Source organism: Exophiala bonariae (assembly GCF_035927105.1).
Source record: "Exophiala bonariae strain CCFEE 5792 chromosome Unknown scaffold_27, whole genome shotgun sequence".
Classification (NCBI taxonomy): Eukaryota; Fungi; Ascomycota; class Eurotiomycetes; order Chaetothyriales; family Herpotrichiellaceae; genus Exophiala; species Exophiala bonariae.
In genome coordinates, this window is record NW_027042502.1 from 249,407 (window position 1) to 268,612 (window position 19,206).

Consider the following 19,206-nt stretch of genomic DNA (forward strand, 5'->3'; position numbering starts at 1 on the left):
GGTGTAGCAAGATGAGACGAAGTCCGGGGTTAGGACTTGGGGGTTCCCATCAAAAGCTTGTAACAGTTCCATTCTATAGACTTTTACGGAGTACATTCTACCGGACAGATGCGGGGAAACAGTAGTTGCACAGAGGATTCCTAAATAATGTGCAGAGAACACGGTCAACGAGAAATGCCGGCCAACGCCTTGCGTGATTGGCTCGGACGAGACGATGCATGAATGGCTAATGACTTATGTATGAGGATGGAAGATATTTGGCCGCACAAAGGGAGCAAGACCCAGTCATCTGTCAGTAAGCACGAGAATCGCAGCATTCACTATAATCTAAGTCAAGAATGGTGTCCGTGGTTGTTATTGTGGTGTCGCTTGGGGCTGCTTTTGCACTTGCTGTCCAAGCGTGGTCTTCTTCTCTTCGCAGGTCTAAAGCCACGCGACCAATTCCTGGGCCATCAGGTCAGTACTGCACTGACACTCAAATTCCCCTGTACATGCATTTCTATGAATACAGTTTTCAGATATTTCGTATGAATGAACTGACCACTAGAAAGGGCTTCCAATAATTGGTAATCTGCGCGATATTCCCACAGGCTTTTTGTGGTACAAGTTTACTGAATGGTGCGACAAGTATGGGCCTCTGGTCAAGTTCAACATCGCAGGTCACGATCATTTAATTATTAATACTGAGAAAATTGCCAATGATCTCATGAGGGAGCGTGGCAACATCTATTCATCCCGCCCACAAATTCCCATGGCAGCCCAATTGTTATCCCAAAATATGCGACCTGTTCTTCTGCCCTATGGCGATACGTGGCGAAATGGACGAAAGCTGATGCACCACCTTGCTATGCCCGCAGTTGCCAGGAAATACGAACCAATTCAAGAGCAAGAATCTATCCGCGTTCTCCACGAGCTTCTCCATGACAGCGCAGAATACGAACAATGGTTCGAACGCTATGCCGCTGGTTTGATTATGCAACTAGCTTTTGGCCAAAAGATCATTACCGGCAAAGAAGAGCCTGTTCGTCGAATTTATACTATTCTAGACCATCTGTCCCGTCTGAGCGAGCCAGCGGGGTATTTGGTCAATATTTTCCCCATCCTTCTGAGGCTTCCGAGCTGGCTGGCGCCTTTCAAGAAAGAGGCTGCGAGACTCCACGCTGAAGAACTAGATCTATTTTCTTCGCTGGTGAAAGGGGTGGAGGTCCGTCGCAGCAAAGGAGATCCACATGCTGGGAACACCTTCACTAGCAAGTGGCTTGAGGACAAATCTGCATATGGTTTGACAGATCCCGAGGCATACTATGTTCTAGGAACGCTCTTTGAAGCTGGCGCCGGGACGACTGCTGCCGCCATGATGTCTTTTGTTCTTGCTATGGTCCTGTATCCTGATAAATATGAAAAGCTCAAAAGTGAACTGGATACGGTGGTAGGATCAACCCGCCTACCAACATTCGAGGACTTCGCCGACCTTCCCTACATGCGAGCTTGTGTCAAAGAGACTTTACGATGGCGCCCAGTCACCCCTACAAACATACCACACGAATTAACGCGAGACGATGTTTATGAAGGCTATTTGATAAAGCAGGGGACGGTTATACAAGTCAATCAGTGGGTAAGTGCGCGATCTGGTTCTGAGCAGAATGGTGTATCCTCCTAATTCTCTGTCCAACACATCTTTGGCTTCTGTAGTCTGCATAATCATCCTTTGACTCCTTTGTTAGGGCATCCACCGCGAGCCTGAGCTCTACCCGAAGCCTGAAGACTTCCTGCCAGAACGATGGCTTGAGCCTTTCTACCCAACTTATCGGGAACCTCTTGAAAAGTATCCCAATCTACAGAACTTTTCTGCATTTGGGTTCGGAAGGCGAATCTGTCCGGGTTTGCACATAGCTGAAAGAAGCCTCTACCTCCTGACGGCGCGTATCTCTTGGGCCTTTGATATCAGTGCGAAGCCTGGTGTCACCTATAGAGATGATGACTATGTACCCACAGGTTTGGCACAACCAAAGTGGTTCGATTTCCACTTGGCCGCAAGAGATGACAGGACGAAATATGTGGAGGACGCCTATCAAGATTCAGAATGGCCACGCTTACAGACTTGAGACATGGATAACATGGGAAGACTATCAGTAGTCAAAACTACAACTTTGCAGGCAAATACTCCACAGCGTTCTACCAGGTCATCGACGATCCGTACACCGCATAACAGCCGTGATGTGAGACCACAAATACACCAAATCGAGAAGAAAATGAGCAAACTGAGCAAAGATTGAGTTAGTTACGACACCCTTTTACCATTGATGAGAAGACATTCATAAGTGCTAAGAAGCCCAAGGTCGATGCTTAAGATATCCAATACTTCGTTCAAACCACCTAAAGATGGCAAAGAGCTGAGCGCTCTCCAAAGTAGATTTTGATAAAGATGCCACGAAATTCATTCATCAGCGAGACCATGTGTCAGATTAACTATGTTCTAACATATTGTTATGCACCCCTACTGCACTGAGGGCTTTGTTGGCAGGTGTGACTCTCAAGTAGCACACCAACCTATAAAACCTACAATCCTCTCAGAACATTCCTTCTCGCAAGATACTGTTTGGCAAAAAAACAATTCAGTGTCCTCCTGGGGGGATTCTTTGCTTACAGCACTTGAAGCCCGTGGGAGCCATAACCACTATCCATTCAGTAGTATCACTCAACCGAAAGCTAACGAACTGATAGTGCTCAACTCCACCGCAATGACCCCCAAACCACAGCGACACAAGGCTTTTCGGGCGCTAGGCGTCCTGAAATAGTCTGATTACTCCTGGTTAATCCAATGTCAATCCTATGGAGGCGTACTACGAAACTTTGATCACATTTGTAACCAATGCGAGTTCAGCGGGCCATCCTCAAACAACAAGGTAGTTTCCGTTGGTTCCGCACCCATAGGCAGTATGTCGAGGGTCGATTTTAGATGCGAAAAACCACCGCCGTCCATTATGCTCGGTGCAACTCGGTTCTGGATTTCGGTGTTGGGATCCGAGTGACTTTCGCGATGCTTGCCCATCCTGCGAACCAACGGCGTGAGGAGCATGGGGTAAAGTTTGACAAGCTCGGGGAACTGCTTCGGAGTGTGGTCCGCGGTCAGTGCTATTTGATGGATATCTACAATACGATCAGCATGAACAATCCAAACATAGTCTCTAAGTGAACCATACATAGCATGATCCGGCCTAGCTCCCAATTGTCCGCGAATTTCTGAAGCACAAGGTTGGTTAAGCTCCCAAATGATTGACAGGTGGCCGGGCTGACCGCGTTGGTGTAGGGAGTGGCAAAGATCGGACAGAGTGCGCTGGCCCAAAAAGGGTGTGCAGTTGACAGGCAGTGGGCGGGCCACATCCTCAAGACGGCGGATGTTTCGAGTGCACGAATGTGCTCGGGGCTGGAATGGTCAACATCAACATCTGAGTGTGTATGTTGGCGTGAAGATTTCAAGGCACGGATCATATAGGAAGCGACAACCAGCAGAAGATGAGTGCCTATGATCCAATTATTTGCTGTAGTGCCGTTTTGGGACTCCAGATATGTTGACTGCAAATGAAAACTGGGTGGCAAAGAAAGTTGTAAACATCCAACCTCGTTCTGATAGCATTCGAATTCGGTATCAGCAGGCATCGGGGCCAAAAAAAGTCGGTCATAAATTCTGGATAGAAGATGGTTCGCAACGAGGAACCACGCTCGCGGAGATTGGTTTGGAGAAGAGCACAATGATACCCAGTCAACTTCCTTGTCAAGGATGACTTCCGAGTCGACATGAGTCCCAGCATACCAGGCTTGATTTGAGATTGGTAACCTCACCGAAAAGTGCCGTCGATCAATCCCGAATGGACGTTTTAGCATTATGGACCCGAAGGTGTCCAGTTCCCAGGTCACCCACCAGGCCCGGCGGCGTTCTTCTTGATCGGTGGCATCCAACGGGAAATCGGACGTGGTGTGCTCCGCGTCCAGGTGGGATATATCGAGTTCGATGGCCAAGTTGATGCAGACACCTACCAAGATACGGCCTTGGAGAGACAGGCCGGATGTGTAAAGGTAGGAAGCAAGGATGAGACAACCCTGCAGATAACGGAGACTCGGCTCTTGCGGAGGGCCTTGCTTTTTATAAACCTCTCTGGCCTCCTGTAGATAGATTTGTTCTCTTTCCTGGAGTGGTACTGCCCAGTGATGGTCCAAGGTCGAATACCGAGCCGCGAGGGCGAAGATGCCTAGGAGGGTGAATACATCTTCGGGTGTGGCATTAGCCAACGCGTCCGGCCCAGGGGCCAATACACGGGCGCAATGCTGCAGGAAGCGAGGTTGGTGAAGCAAAGGGAGCCAAGGCGCGACCTTGTCGAAAAAGACCCCAACTAAGTGCGAAGCCAATTCATGAGAGATGACCCATGTTTTTTCCGCCACCGTGCTAGTCGTTGAGCACGCTACACCTCCGTGACCTTCGGAATGCTGGATGTCGCTATGGGCCACAGAGGGTGCACCAAACATGTGACAGTCCACGAAATCGTGGTTGAAAGAAAATTCCTGGTCTCCGTATGATACCGAATGCGTGGATGCGGCACTTTCTTGCTGCGGTGATGCATTTTCGGCCAGGGTCACGGTCGCTTGCTCAAGAACGCCAGGGTGTTCCTCGAGCAAACGTGCTAACAACATCAAGTGGTGTTCGTCCCGCTTCGCACGTGTCCGTCGCTTTGCATCCGAGATGCAAGGTCTTTTCCGTTTCGTAGGAAATTCACACGAGCTTCCAGTTCGTGCGCAAAGTCCACATCGGGGTCTGGACATATCGCACTTGGTCTTCTTGGAGCGGCATTGCAAGCAGGCCCTGTTCAAGAGCGCTGGCGGAGCATCTTCCTTCTCAGGATGGGTCGACATGGTTGGTTGGCTGGAGGCGTCAAAGACGTGGAGCGGTGATCAGTGCCAGTGGGAGCAGTGCCCAAGATCTGGGAAAAGACTTGAGGTTGAATGCGGGGGAGCGGAGGAGCGTTTTCGCCACCAGACACCACTGGCACCAGGGCAGTCTGCCGAGGCACCAGCGTATTGCTATTGCAAACATGTCAACTTGCTAAATAGTGTGTTTGTACCAACTGATCTCAGCATGAGCCATAACCATCACAGCTCACATAAAAGATTACGATTACTCATAGATCATCACTTGCTGATATTATATTGTAGTGGAGGACTCGTCACGGGATAAAGTGATTCCGGAGGCTTCGGACTCCTTAGCTCTACTCGTAGCCAACTGGCACGACCTGGCAGCTCCCAAGCAATAGTTTGCAGATTCTATGCCTAAATGCATCCAGCTGGTTTTAGACTCAGGTCAAGTGGATCAGGAGTCCTCAATCGAAACCCCAGCAAGAGTACGGACATCTGAAATGGCCGCGATATAAGACGCTGAAGTCTTGGAGGGTCGTAAACTCGCAGGACCTCGAGGGGTGTGCTTCGCGGGTGACTCCCCGGGGCTCCGCATATTAACTGTTAAACTGGGGTAGCTTGCCTTGGCTCTCGCCAAAACCCGGTCCACATCGGTTTACCGTGAATGTCCGTCAAGTTCTAGAGCTCAGGACGGCTCAGGTACTCGAACATGGTGGAGTATAGACTCCTTGGTTGAGAGATGATAAACATACATTAGAGCAAAAATCGTCTTCAATCCAGTCTTGATGGAATCCACCACTTCTCCATTTCTTCGCAGCCTGCGATCGCGCGCGTGAATCATCTTCAGAGGAGCCCTCAATTTCAAATTTACTGTACAGAACAGTGCTCAGCCCTCATCCTCACCCTGAATTGGCAATGGCTTCTCTTCAACGAGCATTGACACCGACAAAGTTTCCAGATGTCGTCGAGAATATTGAGAATATGCCTCGACCGCCCAAGACAACGGCGAACGGCATAGTGCTGGTTCCACAGCCTACTGACGACCCCAAGGACCCACTGGTATGCTTTTCACCATGCAACGGACTCCTCATATTTACACAAGGCTGACCGACAGCATAGAACTGGCCTATGCGGAAAAAGTTAATGAACCTCGGGGTGATAGTCCTGGCGTCATTTGCCTGTGATATTGCAAACGTTGCCAATGCAGCCAGTGTTGCTGCTCAAGCAACCGACTACAACAAGACTCTCGTCGCTATTAGTTACTCTGTAAGCAATTACAAGTTTAATCTCGTTCCGGCTTGTAAACTGACCGAGCGACTCGTTCTTGCTCAGATCTCAGCCAGCGTAGCCGGTCTTGCAGTTGGACCCCTCATCTGGACTCCCCTGGCTAGGAAATTTGGAAAATGCCTACTCATCTTCTGGACAACGCTTGTTCTACTAGGCACATCAATTTGGGGTGCACTTTGTACAAAGCAGGGCGACTACATATCCTTCATCATGTCCAGAACAATAGCAGGTCTCTTCGGGTCAGCTTCGATTACGCGTGAGTCCTCAACGGAGTTCTCCATTTCGTGAATGATTGCTTACACATGCCATAGTCGGCGCTGGTCTTATCATTGAGACGTTCTATCTCCATCAGCGTGGAAAGTGCTTCACAGTATACAGCATTATTCTGCTAGTCGGGTACTTGTTACCCTCCTCCATACGTTGTCGTTTACTAATAATTACATCTAGTACGGTCGCGGGTCCTACTTTCTCTGGTTTTATCGTGGCATACTCCACGTGGCCAGTAGAATACTGGTACAATGTTGGATTAGAGGTTGTCGTTCTCATATTAGTGCCCCTATGCATGTCAGAGACAGGCTTCACACGTCCAGGAGGTCCGATCTATCCTCCACTGCCAGAAAATTGGGTACAAGATCGGATTGCTACCTTCATTACAGGAAGGGTCGTACCTCAAACTACATGGCGCCAAGTCGTAAGTGATAGTGACTACACTATGATATCCACGATTTTGATTTTGCTCTCTAGCTTTCTGCTGCTGGAACCCAATTTGCCATTATGGCGTCTCCTGTGTCGCTACTTGCTGGCGGATATCTTCTCATTATGTTCGCATGGCCCGTGGCCGTCAACACTTTGTTGGGCGTATTTCTCCAGACACCAGTCGAACTCGGCGGATATGGCTTTACACCTGAGCAGAATTCCTACTGTAAGATATAATAATCATGAGCACTGGCCGTCCTCGCTGACCATTGTCTACAGTTCTATTCACCAGCTGGATTGCGATTATAGTTGCTGAAATATATGGACATCTAGTGGTTGATCGATTCGCACTTTACATGTGTAAGCGGTTCAACACGGGCATGTGGAAACCAGAGTATCGGCTTCACTCTCTGTGGGTTCCAGGTTTGATCCTCATGCCCGTCGGACTCGGTCTGTTTGGTGCATCACTACATGGGCACTACCACCCTGCGGTTCTTGCTCTAGGTTTGTTCGGCATTGTCTCGTCAGCCGTTATTGCCGTTCCGGTATTGGATACCTACGTCGTCGAATGCTTCACCACGCTTGCTGCCGAAGCAAATGCAGTGATGAACGCTTGGCGTATAATTTTCGGGCTTACGATACCATTCTTCATCACGCCTTGGATTGCCAGGGTTGGTATCAACTGGGTATTCGGCTCCATGGCATTCTTCAGTATCTTTGCCTTCTCATTCCTGATTGTATTGATGGTAGCGGGGCATTCCGTTCGACGTGCGACATTTGGACACACTGGAGCAGACGAAGAAGGCATCTCAATGACTGTGAATCTTCAGGACATGAGTCAGGACAAGCCTTAGCACCACGGTGATATCCGTCTATATCACCCAGTGCCAGGCAATTTCTTTACTGCTCGAGATGACTGTGCTCGTGGTCGCCCCATTCAGGAGTTCACACCAAACAAAGCTATTGTGCTTCACCGTCAAATGTCACTCACAGCCGATGGTCGAGGATTTAGAGAAGAAGTTGACCCCGGCGTTCAGTCCTGGAGCGAAGCCATATCTGAACCCTTTGCTACGGAGCAGTTAATGTAGTTACTGAATTCAATATTGAACATGCCGATTCAATTTCGCTAAGTAGTTGGCCTCCAAGTAACTGTAATTTCATAAATCATATAAATAAATCCTGAAAGCTTCCATCGAGGTTTATTAAGATGCAGCAAAGCCTGTTCATTTGCCCAAGAACGTCTCTCAATAATTTTATAAAGCTGTCTCCGAAGACATTACCTCTACCCGTGCCTTCGTGCGTAGATGAGAGGAGTAAAGTGCACAATGGTAGGTGTGACCGACTATGGTCGTGCTTTAATCGTGTGACTTTCTTCAGCTCCACTCTTTATGACGGATCCCACTCCTAGTATTAAGGACTCTTGACCACAGAGCGTCATGTAGATGTTCCTTCGGCCTATTTAACTATGTCAATAGAGAACTGACAGTTGCTATAGTCATTGTTGATGGCTGACGGGATGTGTTAACGTACTATTAACCTATTCGCAAACTCTCTTATTCTTGCTTGGCCCACAATACGGCTCATCCAATTGAACACTATATTGGCTCAACAAGATCACCCACTACCGTGTATACGAAGAGTTCTCTGCATATGGTATTGTATTTCATGCCTCATATAGTTGCAGAGGAGTCCCCATCAATTGTGCCTTGATTTGTAGAGCGACAAATCGACTGAAATATCTCGCACAACCAATATCGCCCCCAGTGTACCACACGCCTGGATCTATTCGACGTTAACATTAGGATTCTTTTATCGAAACTGTTGACATGACAGTACTTACGCCCTGTATATTTGAATGCTCCGATGAGTTCACCTTCAGCGTTCAGCCCCCAAAAGTCTTTCAGCTGAGCTTCAACCTCTGGTCCCACTATCCGACCCGCTATGGTGCGCATGTTCTGGACAAAGCCTGTAGTGAAGACAATGACGTCTGCCTTGAGCTCTGTGCCATCTTCGAGCACAAGCCCGTCGGGCGTATAGCTTGCGGGAGGGGACCCTGATCTTACCCTGATCTATATGTTGTCTTTAGTGGGAGAACCGCAACAAACATTAGACATTGCCTACCAATCCCTGGCTGATCTTGGCAGATGTGCCCACATCCATGTAGTGTCCGCCCAGCCGATCAAACAAGACGTTCGCAATATCTCCGTATCTTTCGACATTGAAACCTGCCATTTCCAATGCATCAAATCGTTCGCTATCATTTCGGGCCATAGTATGAAGATACTTCATTGCCATCTGACGACGAATGGACACAGGAAGGGAGAGGTTTTCCCGATCAGCTTTCTCGGTAGGTACATCGGGATTGTAGGACGCTAGAGTGCAGTTCAGTGCCATATTATCTTGCACAAGGACGCGATAACCACTTACCCTTGATGAGCACCATGTAGTGCTCAGCTGGAAGAACCCCTTTGAGGATGTCAGCTCACGGTGCGGAACCAGAAAGATGTATACTGCACATGTTCGACTCCTTTGTACCATGGTGACCGATGAGAGCCCCGCATTTAACATGTCATCGGCGACATCGTGTCCTAAGGATGACTTGATTAATATTATTCCGAGGTGATGGGTGACATGTTGCTACCGGTATTCGCTGAGCCTATAACAACTCCGTGGAGTCCTTTCCACTGATGAGAGTTGTGATAGTCAGAAGAGTGCAGAACAAGCCCTTTAAATTGTTCCTGGAATTGTCAGACACTTCGCCGGCGAGAGAAAGGAATGGCATACTTGATTTGGTAAAGATGGCATTACGGGCTCCCGCCCTGCCGAACCACTAGCAAAGACCAGGTGACGTGTTGTCAATATGATGTCTTCCGTCCCCCGAACCAAATGCGAGGTCCATATCCTTTTCTCATTTGACCATGAGCTTGAGACGAGTTCAGTTGACTGCCAGACGTTCTTGACCACATCAGCCTTAGCACCCTAACCTGCCATGTGGAAACTTACAATGCCAAATCTGTTTACATAGTCCTGATGACCTCTAGCAATATCTCCTTTTGTCAAGAATTCGGGGTACGAATCATCGTATGTCCGGTAAAATGGCAAGTGTCCTGAGGATCAAAGTTTAGGACGATGCCTCTAGCTAGTTATACCGATTCTTACCGAATTCTCGAGCTGTATGAACTGCCCCAGGGTTAGTTTTAGGTCCATAACGATACTGTGCGGATAACTCACGCTTTGTGGAATCATATCTTGAGTTCCAGCTGTCTCCCACCGCCTCAAACTTGTCAATCACGAGATAAGAGACATTCAACGCTTGCAGCCGGCCTCCAATTCCAAGTCCCGCTTGACCGCCACCCACTACGATGACATCAAAATGCTGCGTAGTTTCCTGCTTGGTTTCCCCCTTTGCCCGGCCATCGACACCATTGGTGGTCTTGTTAACGGCTTCTGGTGACACCACAGGATCCAAGACATCGACGTTACCATAGCCTTCGATACCTTCAAGGGTAGTTCGAATCATCCAGATTTTCCACCCTTTATTCTCATCAAAAGAGATGGAGATAATTCCAGAACATCTACGGTGAGGCCCACCAGAGTGGCTTTGAAAAGTAAAATCTGCATCGATCCAGGACGATTCGTCGAGTAGCTTGAAAAGGCGCGCTGTATTCGGAACCAAGGTCAGATCTATCGCGCTCTGCTGGATGAATGTATTGTTCCATGCTTTTATAATGCCTCTGGCACTGTAAAAAGTCCGGAATGTGCCGGTTAATGCTAGGGAGTCCCTCCAGATCACTGAGTCTAAGAGATCCTCTTCAGAGAGTGATAAGAGACGTGACAGTCGAGACAGAGCTACTTCTTCAATGTCCACATCTGCAGGAATCTGAGTTGTTGGTAACGAGCCTGGCAAGTCACTGACTTTGGTCTTTCGAGCGTGCTTCAGGAGCCCGTTTTTAGAGCTGTCGCTAATGTTTGGTATCGCCATGTGATTTAGAAGTGATCGCTAAAATATATCTTTATTGCATGTAGACTTATCTGCTGTTCTATAACATTTCTCTTTGAATCCTTTGAGAATCTATAACTTGCCTTCATCTGTAGGTCGCCACCCGGAGATCCGTCAGGCCTAGCATGGTTGAGTTGAGCGCCATACCGTTGTGGCTCTCCACAAAATACTGCCGGTGGTTCGCGGTTTTCCGGCACAGCCTTCTTTCTTTTGAGTTTCATTGTTTTCAGTTTGGGGTTTGTACCGTCATTTTCTGGAGCAGGCGGGCCGTTTCCGTGCTTCAGCCTTCGCCCGGGAAATGTTTACCCGCTCCTTATGGTTTCAATATACTCTGGTATTCAAACTGGGTGTCTTTGAGTCGTCCGTACGAATTTCAAGAATGAGTCCGCGGCCTGCTGCACATTAACTCCACTACGAGCTGTGAAGGTGCAGCAATCAAGCGGCAAAAGCTTGTTCTTTGGATCGAGCCCTAGACGGCTAAACCATTTCACAATTGCCCTGTAATCTTTCTCAGCTCCTCTCCAGCCTTGCGTTGTTTTGTTTCTTCTGAACAATATTGGGGAGTTCATTATCATCTTGACAATAGAATGGATCAACTTTCCGCTCTTGGCCGATCAATTTGGGAGGTCATCCCCAAGACTCTCGAAATCTATGGATCTCTTCTTAGCCAGCACTCAAAAGACGCGATTTTGGCGACCGAATATGAAGTTGCAAGTTACGGTCCCGACTCTCGTCAAAAATTAGACATCTATACATCGAAGTCTAGTACATCACCCATTCTGATCTTCCTATATGGTGGAGCCTGGGTCGAAGGTGACCGAGTCATAAAGGATATACCGAATGGACTCGTGTATAGAAATCTAGGGTACTACTTTGCTGCAAAGCACGGAATTGAAACCATTATACCTGATTATCGATTGGTCAAGCATGGTGGGAAGCATCCTTCTGGTACTGAAGACCTTGCTCTGGTCCTAGCATACACCAGAGCAAGATATGGTGACAGAAGGTCTTTGTTTGTTATGGGAAATTCTGCAGGAGGAGTAAATGCCGTGTCATGGCTCGTTGAGGATGCATTCAAGGACAGTCGTAAGACAAGCAAAGTCACTGGTCTCATCAGTCTCGGATCCTTGCTGGACTTTGAAGGGCTGCCTGCACCAATGCCAGCTGTACTTAAAGGCTACTTCGATGAAGACTTTGTCCAGAAGTCTCCTCTGGCACAATTACGCCAGTCAGCACGGGCAGGCACACTAAAAGAGAAAATGCCAACACTATTACTTCTCTGGAGTGAGCTGGATCCAGATTTCATCATAAAATCGAACAGTGATTTTAAGACTGAGTTGGAGAAGAATAGCCTCAAAGCTACCGCCCTAGAAATCAGAGGCCACAATCATATCAGTCCACCGTTGGCTCTTATGACAGGATCGCAAGCCGAAGAGGAGTGGGGCGCATCAACTGCTGAATGGATCAAGAAGCAAAGTGATTAAGAAGTATCTAAGTTGGTATCTAGGTCACTTTCCATAGCTGGTTACGTAGCAAGTGTGAGTTTATAGAGATATATTACATATCCGAGAACTTGGTCTGCAGCGAATCAATCAGTACAGTGTTCAACATAGTGGATGGACGAGACCTAACATTGAAAAGATGTCCTCACAAGTCAAAACTGAGTCGACCTACCACAACAGCAACTCAGGAGCACTTTCCCTTGCACCTTAACTCGAGTATCCCGGGTTACGGGAATATTAATCTTGGTAATCATCCAGTAAGAGTTTGAGTGAATGCTACTACTACCAGCGTAGTATCAAGGTCTTTAAGGGCATGCCTCTAGTGATTGGACATTAATTTAGCGAGGGTGTGCTACCGCGACACCGGCTGAAAGACTATCAAGCTCTACGCCATGCAAGAAGTGAGCGGAGTAGAACTGAGACGCCGAATGCCGTTGCGTCGAATGGTGGAAGCGGTCCGGGACCCCCGGTATTTGGACCCCAAAAGAGAATGAATCAAGTACAGAAAGGTCTTGAACCAAATTTGACCGTTCATTCCTGCAAGAAACGTCGAAAAATCAGACGAGTTAATGTCCGTACATCACCAAGAGATCTGCTGCCCAATATTCCCCAAGCTGTGGCTTCTAGCTCGCACAGCAAAAGCTCCTTCGATCAACGCCCACCATGTCTGATGACAGAAAGGTTGTCGTTGTAACGGGTACGTGCATCTATTTACCTTCAATGGTCGCATAGACTTCAAGTCTGAGTTCAAACAGGAGGCGCAAGCGGCATAGGACTGGCCGCCGTCCGTTCCTTCGCCGAACAAGGGGCTCATGTATGCATACTGGACGTCAGCCAGCAAGGTGCCAGTATTGTTAAGGGCCTCGCGTCAGAATACTCTCAGGCTTCATTCTCGTTCCACAACGCCGACATTACAGATTGGGATGCGCTAGCTCAGACTTTTGAGCAGATATACGTTGAGCAAGGGCGCATCTGTATGGTCTACGCCAATGCAGGTATTTCGCAAGAGGTTCCATTCACGATTCTTGAGGAGAAACCATCTAAGCCACAATTGCCAACTTTGGAAATTAACTTGATAGGGACAATCTATAGTATGCCGCAGATTCACCTTTCTAGGGTTGTCCAAAAGCTAATGTCACTGGTAGCCGTGAAACTCGCGACTCACTATCTCATGAAGAATGAGATAGTCAATAGCGCGAAGGCGCCAACCAGAGGCTCCATCTTGATAACAGCTTCAATCGCAGCCCTGTATCCGTTCCCAATTGCCCCAATCTACGCCGCAACGAAGCATGGTGTGGTCGGATTGGTGAGGTCACTCGCGCCGCATCTCGAAAAAGTCGCGATTCAAATCAATGCTGTGGCACCGGCATTCATAAGTTTGTTATCCTGTCAGAATGTTTGAGGTATCATTTCTAAAAGCGCTTCAGAAACGAATCTTGCGGCGGATGGGTTGCAAAGTGTCGTGTTCAAGAAAGTCGTCTTGACCCCAATGTCAACCCTGACTAGAGGAGTGCAGCAGCTGGTTTCGAATCCCTCATTCTCTGGGCAGCTAGCTGTGGTTCATGGGGACAACGTGACGATGAGTTTTCCGCCAGCGTTTGTAGACGAGGATACTGAGAATAACATCGAAACTCTTTGGAAGTTGGGCATTGGGGCAGCCAGTACTTAGCCAACCTGTAGGTGGACGTGCATCCCTTAACAGGTGATTGTGACACCTTTTTGCCTATCGTTAGCGGTTGGGAAATGCAGTGTAATGCTATGTTCAGATATGTATCCAAGTTCATCCCTTCACTTCAGAAAGTATTGAAAATAGCTGGCTACGACACCCTTGTAAGGCTCGTCTCTGATGTAGATTAAACTCAAGAAATTGTCAAAAATGTTACCAAAACCCACAATCGCTTCGGCTTTCTCTTTGCAAACCGTGGTTTGGCGAACTATTGGTAACCGTTTCAAAGGAGGATCAACTTGGCCCAAAGCTAAGTAAATTGGACCAGGGATCTCAACGATAGTGAAGTCGGACACTAGGAGCGGCAAATGAATTTGATGACCAAAAGCCCATGTCTGGCGGTCAAGTACGGTAGGCACGTAATGATGGTGAATTCATCAAATAAACCCAAATCTGGAGGCAGTGTTGTGATTACTAGATTTTGCACAACCTATTTGTGTTCATATTCGGACCTTTATGTATGACTTTATGTATAGTTGTCACACATTATGAATTTCCCACACTGGGCAGTTTTCCTTTTGCTTCCGTTGCGTAATCTTATTCGCGGACCTACCGAGCAAAAGTCCGTGGACAGCCGCATGCCTGTCGGGGTTCATACAAGGCAAACGAGAGTTCTACCGAAGAGATGTCTTTATTTCTTTCACTGATCATTTAATAGACACTGATGATGTAATTGGTACAAATATCGACAGTCCAGCTTCCATCGCCTGGACAGAAGAACATACTTGATACTGCAGACAAGAGGTACATGTTTGCACTGATAGTAGCAGGTAGTGTATTGAACCTGATCTCGCTTTTGCGAATAGGTCGTCAGCATCCTCCCCTGCCCCAGGGACCACCCAAGATTCCTATTCTCGGCAATGCACATCAGATCCCCCTCGATCTTAGGGAGAGCATATTCACATCTTCTCTACCTTGCTAAGCCTTGGATTTTACTCCCATTTCAACTTTTTTCATCTCAGCCTTGGGCCGCGAGAGGTAATGCTGCTGTGACAGCTTGCGACCGCAGACCAGGAAATATCTATCGTGTAGCCTGCACGTTCAACCATGAAGGCCTTTACTCTCGCCACTACCCACGGAATCCAAAATTCTCGTTCCGACGATATAGAAATCCCTGATGAATAAGAAGTTTCGACATCAACAGGTGGACTCATATTGCAAGTATTTCTCTTCAATCCTCTTCTTGCCTTACCTTTGGGTTTGGCTATAAAAACCCCTTTCGTCGCACTAATACCCCGGGGCTCCTCTTCGAGGTTTGGTCACAGTTTCTCCGTGCGTTCAGCTGTCAGGCGGCTGACAACCGACCATGGTTCATCTTCTACCGGTTGTACTAACCATCGATTCAGGTTGGCACTAGTTCTTGTTCCTCGTGATTCAGAGCCATTTGAAATCGTTCCTGGGACCATCGAAACTGCTGGATTTGCTTGCAGGTAAGAGACACACCTTGTGCAACCACAGCTCGAGTTGGACGACTCGTTGCTGTCATAAGGCTGACTGCAAGTGGGCGTATTAATGTTTAGCATAGCCATGTAAGGTACCAGGGCAGCTTCTTCATCTTCTTCCTTTATAATATCCAAAGATTTGTCATGGAACATAGAATACTGTATCCCGGCAGCAGTATTGGGTGGCAATTGGGCGTTGTTGTCACAATGAGAGAACTCTTTTCTGATAATGGGATACTCTTCTCCTTCATCAATAGTGATGCTAACATCATTGGGTATTGAATCATCTCGTGCAGCCATGATAGTACTAGATGTTCTTGGCTCCATTTCATCAGCGCAGTCCTTGGACGGCGGGCAATGCGTGTCAGAGCAATGTGTGAATTCGCCGAATGGCTCAAATAGATGTCCGGGAGACAACGTGTCATAACCACCTTCATGTGTGAACGAGTTGAAATCAAATGCATCCAGGCCGATGACATTGTCGACCAGACAGGATGGTTCATATTGTCGTTCGATATAAGGCTCAAGCCTCTGCTTCCATTCTGAGATTCGCCGAACACTACCACGCAATGTGCCTTCAAAATGTGCTGCAACGTGGGAAAGCCATTGGCGCCAGTCGTCGAAGCTACGAGCGCAGAAGCCGCATGGGCGTTGTTGTGGTTTCAGAAAATAATGCGGTTGTGGCTTCGAGTGTATATCCTCCCTACTGTGAAGCTTCTTCTGGTGAGTTTGGAGATGACTCATTCGGCTGAGAACATGGTCGGGGCACATTGGGCACTTCCACTCCTCGAAATTGAGTCTCTCATGCCGGATCCAGTCTCCTTTCCGGTGGAATGACTGCCCGCACTGATTGGTGCACTCAAAGAGCTTCGAGTTCCGAGGCTGATTCTGGGTACTACGATACCGAGAATTTGAGTCCAGACATCGAGCCCGATATTGCACCAGATCGTGTGACGTAGGTCTGCAATGCACATAAGGATTATTTCGCGCTGAAGGGCTCAGTAAGTTGACCCTAAGCCATTCCACTAATATCTCCTGTGGAGTACAGGTCAAGATCTCCAGACACCGAAGCTGCTGTCCTGCTGGCAATTGGCCAACGTTTTGAAAGCTCCATGCTAGAAGATAGGGAATAGCGTCCGGTTTGAGCTCAGGTAATTTTACTCGGCCTTCAGTCTTCTCAAATTCGATGTCAAAATCGTTCTTGGAAACCACTGAGTTTATCGTTGTGGCAGGCGACAAGTCTAGGGATTCCCCGTTTTCGCTGCCAGTGGAATTTTGGTAGGATGCTAGAGTATTTGGACTCCAGGGAATACTTGGATCTCGGGCTTCCTCACTCCGCTGGGGGGTCAGAAGCCTTGGGTCAATTGTCTGCGTGTCATTATCAACTATTGCATCGATTCGAGGGGAGTCTACTGTTCCTCCAAGAACCACCACAATTCCTTAATGACTCGTTGTCGCGTGGGCTTATGTACCTGATACTGCGATTGAATGACAGTAGCATCATGTTTAAGATTGAAGACCATCTGGCTTCTTAAACACTGGCAACTTCACATTGAACATCCGCCCTCAGGGCTGCGAGGGCGAAGCGGGCATCCGTGAGTGACAGACTATAGTACTAAACTCAAGAGCTAACAAGCATGGTAGAATATTTCATTTTGTCCGTCCTACGAAGCACGAAGTAAGAAACCCTACACGAGTCTACGGCGGAAATACGAGATTGGGAGCGGATCGTGCGTGTCACCGCGTTCAAGTTGGGTGCCGAAAGTCTGGATTACATAAACACTGACAAAGCCAAACATGTGACTGCTTGTTAGACGGAAGGATTCACCGTAGCAACGCTTAGTACGGTGAACCATATTGCCCGTACATCACTATCTTGTCTAGATTAATTTTTGGGAGGACGTGTGAGGATCGATCTCTCGTGACAATTGTTTCTGCGCATTGCAGCTTTTTGGTTTCGCTTTCTTTCCTTCTTTTCAGGCCAAGCGTCCTGTTCCGGCATCGCCATGGTTTTCACTCGCTCCCTCACAACCTTCTTGCGCGCCTCGAGACATATTGCGACCCCAGCTCGAGGTGTCAACCCCGTCAATAGAGTCTTCGGTCACGACAGATTCGGTGCCAGAGGATATGCCGCAGTCTTCAATCGAGACAAACCCCATGTCAACGTTGGTGAGTTCCTATAACTATATCTGTCGCATTTCATAGCTAACAAGGATAGGAACCATTGGCCACGTCGATCATGGCAAGGTAATCCGCTTTTGGTCCGCATCCTACACCCCAAGCTCACATATCTAGACTACCTTGACCGCCGCCATCACAAAAAGACAAGCAGAGCAGGGCTTTGCAGAGTTCTTGGACTATGGAGCTATCGATAAAGCTCCGGAGGAGCGGAAACGTGGTATCACCATCTCGTCTGCACATGTCGAATACGAAACACAGGGACGCCACTACTCGCATGTCGATTGTCCCGGTCACGCTGATTACATCAAGAATATGATCACTGGTGCTGCTCTGATGGACGGTGCTGTGGTCGTGGTGGCTGCAGGTGATGGACAGATGTAAGACCCCTTCATGTTTTATCAGCCGCTCTCCTTCGCCTCTAACAAATATCTGCAGGCCGCAAACCCGAGAACATTTACTCCTCGCCCGCCAAGTCGGTGTCCGGAAGATCGTGGTCTTCGTCAACAAAGTTGATACCGTGGACGATCCGGAAATGTTGGAGCTCGTCGAGATGGAAATGCGCGAGGTTATCAGCAACTACGGATTTGAAGGCGATGAGACACCCATCATCTTTGGATCTGCACTGTGTGCCCTCGAAGGGAAGAGACCAGATATCGGCGTGGAAAAGATTGATGAGCTCTTGAAAGCTGTGGACACCTGGATTCCCGACCCAGTTCGTGACACCGACAAGCCTTTCTTGATGCCTATCGAGGAAGTCTTTGGCATTCCAGGACGTGGAACCGTTGCATCCGGTCGAGTTCTCCGTGGTATCCTCAAGAAGGACTCTGAAGTTGAAATCATCGGTGGTAATGGACCGGTCATCAAGACAAAGGTCACCGACATCGAAACATTTCACAAGCATTGTGATGAGTCTAGAGCTGGTGATAACTCGGGCCTGTTACTTCGAGGCATCAAACGTGAGGACCTCATCCGTGGACAATGTGTCGTCGTCCCTGGAAGCGCAAAGGCAGCCAAGAAGGCTATGGTATCTATGTACGTTTTGACGGAAGAGGAAGGTGGTCGCAAGCACGGCTTTGGCACTGCCTACCGACCAGTTGGATTTATCAAGACCGCCACAGAGGCTATTGCGCTCTCATGGCCAGAGGGTGTGGAAGATCCTGAGCGAATCGTCATGCCGGGTGACAACGTCGAAATGATTATGGAAGTGCTCCACCTGACGGTGATGGAACCTGGAGAACGATTCAACCTGAGAGAAGGCGGTAAGACAGTTGCCACCGGTATCATCACGAGTATCGTGGAGTAAATATTGGAACCATTATCCTAACGAAAGGCATGGGGTTGGAGCAAGCCGGTCCGGTGCCGGCCGAGAACAAAAATTGTATCAAAATGTATAACGGCTTTTGTACATGGATCAGGAAAGCGGGCTTCAGCAATTAGAACCTTTGTCCCACAATTCGGCAAGGG

General features: G+C 48.2%; 7 protein-coding genes across 7 annotated transcripts; 5 read left to right on the forward strand and 2 right to left on the reverse strand.

The window, feature by feature from the left end:
• Positions 1–338: 338 nt before the first annotated feature.
• LTR84_007003 (uncharacterized protein) lies at positions 339–2,105 on the forward strand (the record flags this gene model as incomplete). The annotated part of the gene is made up of 3 exons (XM_064850559.1): positions 339–456; positions 552–1,615; positions 1,725–2,105. 3 exons carry the CDS (start codon positions 339–341, stop codon positions 2,103–2,105), a joined length of 1,563 nt encoding a protein of 520 aa, XP_064702628.1.
• A 752-nt stretch (positions 2,106–2,857) lies between these two features.
• LTR84_007004 (uncharacterized protein) lies at positions 2,858–4,908 on the reverse strand (the record flags this gene model as incomplete). The annotated part of the gene is made up of 2 exons (XM_064850560.1): positions 2,858–3,150; positions 3,204–4,908. The coding sequence occupies 2 exons, from the start codon at positions 4,906–4,908 to the stop codon at positions 2,858–2,860; spliced, it is 1,998 nt and encodes a 665-aa protein (XP_064702629.1).
• A 915-nt stretch (positions 4,909–5,823) lies between these two features.
• On the forward strand, positions 5,824–7,745 carry LTR84_007005 (uncharacterized protein; the record flags this gene model as incomplete). Its single annotated transcript, XM_064850561.1, has 6 exons — positions 5,824–5,967; positions 6,028–6,451; positions 6,507–6,591; positions 6,643–6,886; positions 6,940–7,117; positions 7,171–7,745. 6 exons carry the CDS (start codon positions 5,824–5,826, stop codon positions 7,743–7,745), a joined length of 1,650 nt encoding a protein of 549 aa, XP_064702630.1.
• An 809-nt stretch (positions 7,746–8,554) lies between these two features.
• On the reverse strand, positions 8,555–10,873 carry LTR84_007006 (uncharacterized protein; the record flags this gene model as incomplete). The annotated part of the gene is made up of 10 exons (XM_064850562.1): positions 8,555–8,673; positions 8,732–8,960; positions 9,013–9,263; positions 9,319–9,357; positions 9,408–9,479; positions 9,533–9,629; positions 9,676–9,846; positions 9,895–9,998; positions 10,051–10,071; positions 10,123–10,873. 10 exons carry the CDS (start codon positions 10,871–10,873, stop codon positions 8,555–8,557), a joined length of 1,854 nt encoding a protein of 617 aa, XP_064702631.1.
• Positions 10,874–11,478: 605 nt separating this feature from the next.
• Positions 11,479–12,375, forward strand: LTR84_007007 (uncharacterized protein; the record flags this gene model as incomplete). The annotated part of the gene is made up of 1 exon (XM_064850563.1): positions 11,479–12,375. The coding sequence occupies one exon, from the start codon at positions 11,479–11,481 to the stop codon at positions 12,373–12,375; it is 897 nt and encodes a 298-aa protein (XP_064702632.1).
• Positions 12,376–13,056: 681 nt separating this feature from the next.
• On the forward strand, positions 13,057–14,062 carry LTR84_007008 (uncharacterized protein; the record flags this gene model as incomplete). The annotated part of the gene is made up of 3 exons (XM_064850564.1): positions 13,057–13,090; positions 13,149–13,769; positions 13,821–14,062. The coding sequence occupies 3 exons, from the start codon at positions 13,057–13,059 to the stop codon at positions 14,060–14,062; spliced, it is 897 nt and encodes a 298-aa protein (XP_064702633.1).
• A 3,505-nt stretch (positions 14,063–17,567) lies between these two features.
• Positions 17,568–19,045, forward strand: TUF1 (translation elongation factor Tu; the record flags this gene model as incomplete). The annotated part of the gene is made up of 4 exons (XM_064850565.1): positions 17,568–17,730; positions 17,780–17,808; positions 17,857–18,119; positions 18,178–19,045. The coding sequence occupies 4 exons, from the start codon at positions 17,568–17,570 to the stop codon at positions 19,043–19,045; spliced, it is 1,323 nt and encodes a 440-aa protein (XP_064702634.1).
• Positions 19,046–19,206: the final 161 nt, after the last annotated feature.